General features: G+C 51.2%; 2 protein-coding genes across 7 annotated transcripts; one reads left to right on the top strand and one right to left on the bottom strand.

Moving 5' to 3' along the window:
• Positions 1 to 935: 935 nt before the first annotated feature.
• CSNK2B (casein kinase 2 beta) lies at positions 936 to 6,445 on the bottom strand. 5 transcript variants are annotated; one of them, XM_012741044.2, is made up of 7 exons: positions 6,357 to 6,445; positions 4,932 to 5,014; positions 3,849 to 3,951; positions 2,855 to 2,970; positions 2,408 to 2,483; positions 2,091 to 2,280; positions 936 to 1,168 (listed from the first exon to the last, which is right to left on the bottom strand). In XM_012741044.2, the coding sequence occupies exons 1-7, from the start codon at positions 6,403 to 6,405 to the stop codon at positions 1,078 to 1,080; spliced, it is 708 nt and encodes a 235-aa protein (XP_012596498.1). In that variant the 5' UTR covers positions 6,406 to 6,445; the 3' UTR covers positions 936 to 1,077. The 5 variants fall into 5 exon arrangements, with proteins under 5 accessions (XP_012596498.1, XP_012596501.1, XP_012596500.1 ...); XM_012741047.3 differs by lacking the exon at positions 6,357 to 6,445 and adding an exon at positions 6,083 to 6,101; XM_012741046.3 differs by lacking the exon at positions 6,357 to 6,445 and adding an exon at positions 5,627 to 5,792.
• Positions 5,952 to 10,177, top strand: GPANK1 (G-patch domain and ankyrin repeats 1). Of its 2 annotated transcripts, none has more exons than XM_012741036.2 (3): positions 5,952 to 6,263; positions 7,780 to 8,515; positions 9,574 to 10,177. In XM_012741036.2, exons 2-3 carry the CDS (start codon positions 7,884 to 7,886, stop codon positions 10,016 to 10,018), a joined length of 1,077 nt encoding a protein of 358 aa, XP_012596490.1. In that variant the 5' UTR covers positions 5,952 to 6,263; positions 7,780 to 7,883; the 3' UTR covers positions 10,019 to 10,177. The 2 variants fall into 2 exon arrangements, with proteins under 2 accessions (XP_012596490.1, XP_012596492.1); XM_012741038.3 differs by having other exon boundaries at positions 5,952 to 6,256.
• The last annotated feature ends 492 nt before the right edge of the window (positions 10,178 to 10,669 follow it).

The raw sequence follows: 10,669 nt of genomic DNA on the forward strand, positions 1-10,669 counted from the left end.
TACTTACCCTTTCCCAATGTGAAGCCCACCATGACCAGCACACCTACAAGCACACAGGCTTCTGTTATGTAATTCTGGTGAGAAGAGCAGTTCCTGAGGGATACCCTGAAACCCTGCATTCCCATGACCATGATCCTTAATCCGGAGCTGCAGGGTGGTTTTGACAGGCAGCCTGAGCAGGAGCTATATTCCTGCCTGGGACAGGATCCTGACTAGGGGAGGAAGTTATTAACTTGGCAGGAGGGACAGTGTGTCCTCACCCACAAGGTCTGTTTCCTGAGTGTGGGAGCCATGGCCCAGACAGGGGTTAATATCAGTGCACCACCTGGGTTTTACCAGTTGTCTACCTTTGTCCTGCATGCCTCTAACGACCTATTTCCTCCCCCAGAGTCCATAGATTAGTGTCTATCTCTGCCACCATCTGCTGTCCTCTCCTAGCAATAGGACCAGTCCCCATTGTGCTGGGATAAGCTCAGGGAACCAAGTGTCCACATCCTTCTGAGGTGAGCTCATCTCAGCTCCCCCAGCAAGGTGCACACAGATACCTCTGGGCCTGTGTCCTTCCTCTCTCTACCCCTTACAGTTGTTTACTTTAGGGCTACTTTCCCCTTAAAACCAAAACTAGAAGATAGTGTTGCTAATTAAGATCCTTAAAATAATATAAACAAACAGTCATAGATTCTTAAAGAGAACAAGTATTTGTCTAGTCTGTGAATCCTGATTTTTCTCTTTTCCTTCTGAACTTGCACTTCCCTACACTCAGTAGTAGGCATTTTGCCTGCTTTACACTAAAAACATCACCCAAATCCACCAGAAACAAATCTGTCCTGTTTTTCAAAGTGGGGAGGGTGGGCTGGGCCATGAGGGCCCCTGGGGTCCAGCACACCACCGCCTTCCCTTCCCCAACCACAAGCAGCAGCAAGCAGACTAGCTCATGGCCTTTTCTTCCACTTTATTTCATATTCCCACCACAATAATGACTCCTTTAATTTAAACTAAAAATGATAGAAGGTTCCTGAAAAGGTGGCAGCAAAAGAAAGAAGGTGTCAAAGACTGCGGGACAGGTAGAGTGGGGAATCAGCGAATCGTCTTGACTGGGCTCTTGAAGTTGCTGGCGGCTTGGAGCTGCAGCTGGTAGGCCATTGGATGGATCTTGAAACCGTAGAGCCTGGGCAGGGACAGAGGCAGCAGCGTGAGCCCTACCCAGGCCCCACCAGTGGCCTGCATTCCCACCATCCCACCCAGCTCCTCCATGGGCCTGCTCAAAACTTAAGGGCAGTGGTTTCCAACTTTTTAGCTCAAGAATATTTGGAAACTTATCTTTTTTTTTTTTGAGGCAGAATCTCGCTTTGTTGCCCAGGCTAGAGTGAGTGCCATGGCGTCAGCCTAGCTCACAGCAACCTCACACTCCGGGGCTTAAGCGATCCTGCTGCCTCAGACTCCTGAGTAGCTGGGACTACAGGCATGCGCCACATGCCCGGTTAATTTTTTTTTTCTATATATATTAGTTGGCTAATTAATTTCTTTCTATTTCTAGTAGAGAAGGGGTCTCACTCTTGCTCAGGCTGGTTTTGAACTCCTGACCTCGAGCGATCCGCCCGCCTCGGCCTCCCAGAGTGCTAGGATTACAGGCGTGAGCCACCGCGCCCGGCCTGGAAATTTATCTTAACCATCCGGTAAAACCCAAATACCTGGAGATATGCATCAGTATTTGTTTCAATATAAAACCAAACCTTTCTACCCCACACCAGGATAAAACGATGTTCTAGAGAGATGAACGATGCTTAACCTGCAGCTCTGAGGGTCCCAAGATGATGACAATAAGGACTATTACTTAAATGGTGCTTCAAGTGCCAAACATTATTCTAAGTAATCCACACATCTGAAGACACTTTGTCAGGCAAGTACTGTCATCATTTTATGAGAAAACCAAAACAATCAAATAACTTTTCCTACAGTTACTCAGAAGGAAGATGCCCTAGCTTTGAGAAAAGCAAGCTTCAAGAAAGGGCCATGCTCTGTCCTCCTTTCTCTCTAGGGGAATCTTGCACCTTTCCTTTGACCCTTAATTAACTGTCCTTGCTCCCCACCTGGGCACAAACTGGTTGGCAGGTCGCTTGGGTCGGTACTCGGGATGCACCATGAAGAGCATGTGAGGGAAACCAGTGCCGAAGTAGGCGCCATCTGTGTGGTGGTGCCTCGATGACTTGGGTGTGTACACATCCATGCACTTGGGGCAGTAGAGCTTCACCATGGCCTCGCCAGGGATGTCCGAAAGGCCTGGGAGACAGCCAGACTCAGCAGGCCAGGCACTCCCCAACCCCACCCAACCTCCCTCCAGGACGCAGGCCCCAACTACTTTCCAGAAGACAGCCACACAGTGCCGTCCTCTCCCTTCAACACTCACCGATGGGGAGCATTGGCTGGTTCTCACAGTACACACGCGGACAGTAGCCAAAGTCTCCTTGCTGGTACTTTTCCAACTGAGGTGAATAAAAAAAAGCAGTTGGCAGGTAGGTGTGAAGAGAAGAGACAACTCCCTCTGTAGCCCAACCCATGTCACTCTGTACCCTACCTTCTGCCACCTCTGTTCAGTGGCCCCTTCCTTGGCCCAAATGGGCCCTCAGACTCCTCTGTTGCCTTTCCTCCAGTTGGGCAGGCTACAGACCATTAGTGCCATTCACTATTTGTTCCTTGAGGAAGAGGCAGTCTATAACAACTCCCTGTCCAAGGTCACATCTCTCTCCCTGAAAATACCCCCTTCAAGATGACCCCAATTGGGATTCAATTCCCAGGCCCAGAGTCTGGGGTTCCTCCCCTCTTCTCAAGAGGAGTGAGGGCAAAGAGGCTTTACCATCTGGGCGATTCCCCGGTTGGTGAGGATGTAGCGGGCATGGATCAATCCATAAAGCATCTCGGCTGCCTGCTCAATCAGGTCACTCTGGTTGGGGTTGTCTTCAAGCTCTTCATCTGAAACATGGCCCATCCAAATGCAACCACTTGTTTTTCAGCTTTCCTATGTGCCCTGCCCACCCCTGGGGGCTGCAACTACTATTTGCTCAGCACCCATCTTTGAGCCTCACCCCATCTATCATCTGGGCATGTGACCCAGGAACTTGGGCCTCTGACTGTTCCATCAACCCAAGGCAGCTCTGCCTTTTCTCGACACCTCTTCAGCCTCTGCTCTCTCCTCTCCCTCCCAACACGTAAATGCAAAGATGTCAATGCAGAAGGTAGAGCTCTAGAGTGGAAGGTGCAAGGCAGGAGAAAGAGACAGTAAACGAGGCCCAAGAGAAAACTGGCATTGTAGAACACAGCTGAATTACAGATTCAGAAAGTATGGAACAAGGCCGGGCACGGTGGCTCACGCCTGTAATCCTAGTACTCTGGGAGGCCAAGGTGGGAGGATCACTCAAGGTCAGGAGTCTGAGACCAACCTGAGCAAGAGTGAGACCCTGTCTCTACTAAAAATAGAAAGAAATGAATTAGCCAACTGAAAATATATAGAAAAAATTAGCCAGGCATGGTGGCGCATGCCTGTAGTCCCAAGCTACTTAGAAGACTGAGGCAGAAGGATTGCTTGAGCCCAGGAGTTTGACGTTGCTGTGAGCTAGGCTGATGCCATGGTACTCTAGCCTGGGCAACAGAGTGAGATTCTGTCTCAAAAAAAAAAAAGAAAAGAAAAAAAAGAAAAAGAAAGTATGGAACAAATCATGTAAGTCACAAAGCTAGACGGGAGTCAGGTGGGGGATCAAAAGAAACCATGGGATTTTAGGTTAAGGTAGACAGAGAAGCAAAGGAAACTTAAAAATTCAAGAAGCAAGTGAATAGACGTTTGAATGTCTTACCAGGCTCCAGGTCCAAGATCATGTCTAAAGCTTGTCGATAGTGAGGCACCTGCTCGTTGAGTCCAGTGAGATTAAATTTGTCCTGGATGTAGTCTTCATCCACCTGTCAGGACATGGAAGTCAAAAAGGAACCCATATAGAAACCCCCAGCTTTTGAACAAGATGCTCTAACTGATGCCTTGTCCTCGACACAACTGCATCTGTTTCCCTGGTTTCCCACTCCCAACTCAGCAGGAGTGATTTAGTCTCTCTCATTGGTTCACCTATACTCCCTCCCATAAGTGCTTTGGCTTTTCTACAGATAAGCAGATACAGCAATCTTGAGAAAAATACTCTTTCCAAGATCCCTGTTCCTCCTCCTGCCCCCCATCTCTAGGAACCAGTTTTGTACTCTCTACAGGGATAGCTGGCTCTTTAAGGAAGGCAGAAGCTCAACAGCTTGGTTTTTGAAAGCAGTTAGAATCCCTCACATTAACACACAGCTTTGGCCAGGCTCAGTGGCTCATGCCTATAATCCTAGCATTCTGGGAGGCTGAGGCAGAAGGATTGCTTAAGGTCAGGAGATTAAGACCAACCTGAGCAAGAGCTAAACCCCATCTCTACTAAAAATAGAAAAATTAGCCAGGCATGGTGGTGTGTACCTCCAGCTACTTGGGAGGCTAAGGCAGGATGATAACTTGAGTTTAGGAGTTGGAGGTTGCTGTGAACTGGGCAACAGAGAAAGGCTCTGTCTCAAACAAACAAAAACACAGGTTTGTTTTGCACATCACAAAACATCTTAATAATGTGGTATTTCAATTCTCCTAACAGACACCTGAAATAGGTGCCAGTGCCACTCTAGTAATAAAAAGAAGACACAAACTGACTAGTCCAGTGTTGCTGGAGGGTGGGAAGGCTGGGATTTGGGCCCCAGTATTGCTGCTTCATCACAGGTTAGTGGAGGGTTACTGAGGGAACCCTTCCTTGACAGGAAGGAGTTTCCACGTAGCATATAAGAAAACTGTGTAGAAGATGAATATGTAAGGGAACATCTGGTTGGAGAATATGTGGGGTTGGTAAGTAGGGAGGTTGAAGAGAACTCACTTCACAGAAGAATTCATTGCCACGGAGCCCACAGAACCAGGAAATCCAGGACACCTCCTCTGAGCTGCTCATCTTCACGTCAGCTAGGAAAAAAAACAGTGTAAGTAAAGCCCAAGCTTTCCCTCCCTGCCTCTGGTATCCTCCCTCCTCCCACACTACCCTCCAATCATGGAAGAATTTGGGGCCACCCTTTCTTAAAGGATCCCAGCCTCTAAAGCACCCCTCTCCAGCTCCTCTTATTTACACTTCAGCCCCTTTTCTCTGAAGTTAGAAATTCTTTGGAGTCTCAACACTTGCGCCAGGCCCAAGTCCTAACCCTGCCATCTGGCAGTCCTACCCACATCCCTGGCGTTTCTGAAGGCCAGGCCCCTCTCCCCTGTGTCAACTCCGGCAGGGCCCTCGGCTCAGGATCCCTACAACTGCAGGCTCTGCATGTCCCCGGAACGTTTTCCAAGGGTTTCGAAGTTTACCATTCCCAAGCAAGAGCTGGGCCCCTCCTTTTCTCAAGGCCTGAAGGTAGCCGTCAGGTACCTTTCACAGGATTCTCCACATCCTGCCTCCGCCCCTCAGGCCACCCCTCCCTCTCTGGTGCCCGACCAGGTCGCTTCCTCCCCCGCCCCCACATCAAAGCACGAAGACCCCATGCGCCGCGCTTAGCGACAAGGAACTCGGCGCGGCGACGACCTCAGACTCACTGGCTGGACAGGGACCGGGACTGGGGTGGGGGAGGGGAGTTGCTACTTCAAGGAACAGCTGCGACCGCTAGAGCGCAGGCCGCGGACCCGACCGAGGCAGGCGAAGTGGGTTGGGAGGAGTGGAAATTGGAGAGGGCGGGGGAAGAGCGCAACACGCAAGCGCCAAGGGTCGGGCGCCGCGGTGAACGCTGGGATATGGAGTCCCTGATAGGAACAGAAACTGGTGAAATGACGGACAAGCAAACTACGAATCCCAGGATGACCCGCGCATGACCCTGGTGTCGCGAGGCCTCGGAGAAAGGCGCCTGGGATCGGGCGCAGCGAGGCGCCACCGGAAGCGGAAACCAAGTTCAGTGCTCGAGGCCAGGGAGCCTGGGAAATACAGCAAAGTGCTCACTGGACCTAGGGGCCGGGGGGCGGGGAAAGGAGCGATCTGGGAGGGAGCTCTCCCTGTACCTTCCCTCACACCGTTCCCCTCTAGTTCCAGCGCAGCACGGTTGCCCAGGGTCTGACCCCATCCCCGGCCAGTCCGCTGGGTCCTTATCGTCTGTCGAGCCCCTGATCCGAGTCAGGCCCGCCACCGGAGACCGCGACGCAGCACATGTTTCGCCCCGGCCCCGGCCGCCTCAGGTGGGAGGTGAGGCTGGGCTCCGTGCTGAGACTTGGATTGGATGTGCTGGCCTGAGCTGAGCTACGCCGTGCGAGAGTCGGAACGGCCCAGTGCGCTAACCTGAGGTGGCGCCAGCCATTCTGCTGCTCGTCCCTTTGCACTTCTCCATTTCCTTTTAGGCTCTAAGTGTAACCTTCGAACCCTGGTCAGGGTAATGGTGAGGGGCAGGGTGCTGTTATTTCATTTCAGAGCTTCTCGGCATTCCACAGGTTTCCTTCCTCCTCCTGAGGGCCTTTCTTAACCCAGAGAGTGGTTTCCCGGCTCCAGAAAATGAATTTGGAGCGGGGCCACGTTGAGGAAGGCGAAGAGCATTGTGGGGGCGTTATGTAAAAGTAGGACCCCAACCGACAGACCCTTCCTGGTGCTCGCGCCGCCTGGTCACGCGGTGCTTGCGCCTGTGCTATTGGAAAGGTTCCAGGGCGGGAAACCGAACTGGGTGCTGTGAGCATGGCGCTCAAATAACGTGGGTGGTGGGTTATTTTTATTTTTTTGAGACAGAGTCTCACTTTGTTTCCCAGGCTAGAGTGAGTGCCATGGCGTCAGCCTAGCTCACAGCAACCTCCAACTCCTGGGCTCAAGTGATCCTCCTGCCTCAGCCTCCCAAGTAGCTGGGACTACAGGCATGCACCACCATGCCCGGCTAATTTTTTCTATATATATATTAGTTGGCCAATTAATTTCTTTCTATTTATAGTAGAGACGGGGTCTCACTCTTGCTCAGGCTGGTTTCGAACTCCTGACCTCGAGCAATCCGCCCACCTTGGCCTCCCAGAGTGCTAGGATTACAGGCGTGAGCCACCGTGCCTGGCCCGGGTTTTTTGTTGTTGCCATGCATGTGTCTTCATGCCATCAGTCTGTTTGAATGTGTCAACTCTCTTGAATGGAAAAGCGTCATTTTACCGTGCGGAAGCTAAAAAGCAATGTAACCGGGAGCTTTTCTCCGATTTCGGAGAAGTGTCCTGTCTGTTTGGAAAGAGAAAACCCCGAAATGGGATCAAGGAAGATTTAAAGGGCCAGGCTGATTTTTCTTAATGTATGTCTTTTTTTTTTTTGAGACAGAGTCACACTTTGTTGCCCAGGCTAGACTGAGTGCTGTGGCGTCAGCCAAGGTCACAGCAACCTCAAACTCCTGGGCTTAAGCCATCCTCCTGCCTCAGCCACCTGAGTAGCTGGGACTACAGGCATGCGCCACCATGCCTGGCTAATTAATTGTATGTCTTATGGGGTAGGAAAGTGGTTTCAGAGAGAGGCTGGTATTATTTATTGTTGGTGGGGATGGGGCGGATTGTGGGACCTCTGAACAACTATCTCATGGAGTTTTCTTTAATAACTTTTACTAAGGGGCAGGGTCGGTTATTGTAGGGTTCTGTGTTTTTACACATGACTTCTGGCCCTTGGGCTGTGCAAGGTCCTAGGTTGTGGGGTCACTTTGGAGGTGGGAGGGTGTTTTTGACTCTAAGACTGCTTTTCCTCATCCCAACAGGTTCCTAGAGGCGGCTTTGGTCACTGCAGGGGTCATAAGGGATTTGGCTTTCTTGTCTCATCCTCCTCTTGCCTAGTTTCACTTTCTCAGTTCTCCCAAAAGCCATGTCTAGACCCTCCCTCATCAGCTTCACCCCAGCCACCGACCCTAGTGACCTCTGGAAGGATGGGCAACAGCAGCCACAGCCTGAGGAGCCAGAGCCCACCCTGGATGGGGCTGCAGCCCGAGCTTTCTATGAGGCTCTGATTGGGGATGAGAGCAGTGCCCCTGAGCCCTGGAGATCTCAGCCTGAACCTGAACCTGCCACGGAAAGAAAAAGGAAGAAAAGAAGAATGATGAGGGAGGCTGCGGCAGAAACAGTGGCAGCAGGAACATCGAGAAGACGTGGACACAGAAGATCCCTTGAGGCTGAGGATAGGATGACCCAGTGCATACTGAGGGCAGCCCAGGAGGGGGACCTGGCAGAACTTCGAAGACTTTTGGAGCCCCATGATGCAGGGGGAGCTGGGGGGAATATCAACGCTCGAGATGCCTTCTGGTGGACGCCACTGATGTGTGCTGCCCGAGCAGGCCAGGGAGCAGCTGTGAGCTATCTCCTGGGCCGTGGGGCTGCCTGGGTAGGGGTCTGTGAGGTTGGTGGCAAGGATGCTGCTCAGCTGGCTGAAGAAGCTGGCTTCCCTGAGGTGGCCCAAATGGTCAGGGAAAGCCATGGAGAGACAAGGAGCCCAGAGAATTGGTGAGGAGAAACTTTAGCTCATACCTCTTTCAGTATAGTCTGCCCTTCCTAGCCACTCCATGCCAGAGGTCCCAGAACAGAGCTGAAGGGTTCTCTCTTCATCCTCCAGTGTAGCCTGATAGGGTTTAAATCCTGATTGTACTTGGGCAAAAATTTGTCTACATGTCCCAGTTTCCTCATCTTAGAAATGGGGGTAATAGGCTGGGTGTTGTAGTGCACACCTGTAATCCTAACGCTCCGGGAGGCCAAGACGGGAGGATCACTTGAGCCCAGGAGTTTGAGGTTGCTGTGAACTAGGCTGATGTCAGGGCACTCTACTCAGGGCAACAGAGTGAGACTCTGTCTCAAAATAAATCAATAAAAATTAAAAAAAAAAAAGGAATGGTAATAAGAACAACTTTCTCATAGGGCTGTTAGGATTCATTAGGTTAATGTATGTTTATGCTAGAACAGTGCTTGTCATAGAGTATGCTCCATAAATGCTATAAATGTTAGCTATAGTCATTACTGTTATTCCTCCCTTTTTTTTTTTTTTGACACAGAGTCTCACTTGTTGCCCAGGTTAGATTGAGTGCCGTGGCATCAGCCTAGCTCACAGCAACCTCAAACTTCTGGGCTCAAGCAATCCTGCTGCCTTAGCCTCCCGAGTAGCTGGGACTACAGGCATGCGCCACCATGCCCGGCTAATTTTTTCTATATATATTTTTAGTTGGCCAATTAATTTCTTTCTATTTATAGTAGAGACGGGGTCTAGCTCTTGCTCAGGCTGGTTTTGAACTCCTGACCTCGAGCAATCCGCTTGCCTCGGCCTCCCTGAGTGCTAGATTACAGGTGTGAGCCACCTCGGCCGGCCTGTTATTCCTCCTTTGACTGAGAGCTTGTAAAGCCTGGTTACCTTCTCTTCTTTCAACTATTCCCCTCACTGTTAACTGGGGAAGAAGGCAATTTTTTCCTTAGCAGAAAAGCTAGAAGGCTCCTGTCCTACCCTGCCAGCACCTTCTGAGGCCTTAACTCTTTCCCTTCTGCTGCCCTTAACCCTTTTTCTTCTTTCTCTGCAGGTCTCCCTCTCCATCTCCCCAGTACTGCGAGACCTGTGACACCCACTTTCAAGATTCCAACCACCGCACATCCACTGCTCACCTGTTGTCATTGTCCCAGGGTCCCCGGCCCTCCCACCTTCCACTTGGGGTGCCCACCTCTAGCCCAGGCTTTAAGCTGCTGCTGAGGGGAGGCTGGGAGCCAGGAATGGGGCTAGGACCCAGGGGCGAGGGCCGTGCCAACCCCATCCCCACTGTCCTCAAGAGGGACCAAGAAGGATTAGGCTTCAGATCAGCACCCCAGCCCCGAGTCACACACTTCCCAGCTTGGGACACCCAGGCCGTGGCTGGAAGGGAGAGAGCCCCTCGAGTGGCAACACTGAGCCGGAGGGACGAGAGAAGGCGAGAGGAAAAGGACAGGGCTTGGGAGCGGGGTCTGAGGATGTACATGAACCTTGAGTTCTGACCTTGGTGAAATCTGACCCTGGTTTGCTGCTGAAGTCTGAACTAGGGTTCTCTGACTTCTTCCTGGGATCTGCCCACGTGCAGACCCTCATGTTCTGGTCAGTAGGTTTTGTTCTGGGGTGTGGGCTGACAGTTGAAAAATAAATCACCCTTCTCTCTCTTTTGTGGTTTATTCGCTTTTCTGGAAGCTGTTTTTTTTTTTTTTTTTTTTTTGAGACAGAGTCTCACTTTGTTGCCCATGCTAGAGTGAGTGCCGTGGCGTCAGCCTAGCTCACAGCAACCTCAAACTCCTGGGCTCGAGCGATCCTTCTGCCTCAGCCTCCCGAGTAGCTGGGACTACAGGCATGAGCCACCATGCCCGGCTAATTTTTTTTATATATATATATCAGTTGGCCAATTAATTTCTTTCTATTTTTAGTAGAGACGGGGTCTCGCTCTTGCTCAGGCTGGTTTTGAACTCCTGACCTTGAGCAATCCGCCCGCCTCGGCCTCCCAAGAGCTAGGATTACAGGCGTGAGCCACAGCGCCCGGCCTCTGGAAGCTGTTTTGAAGAAACCAAACAGACATCTGGGTGCCACATTCAGGTACCACCTGAGCCAGAAGAGGCAGCCTTTCCAGGTGGCATGATAAGATCTTCTCCCTGCCAGTCTGG

Source organism: Microcebus murinus, chromosome 5, assembly GCF_040939455.1.
Source record: "Microcebus murinus isolate Inina chromosome 5, M.murinus_Inina_mat1.0, whole genome shotgun sequence".
NCBI classification, from domain to species: Eukaryota; Metazoa; Chordata; class Mammalia; order Primates; family Cheirogaleidae; genus Microcebus; species Microcebus murinus.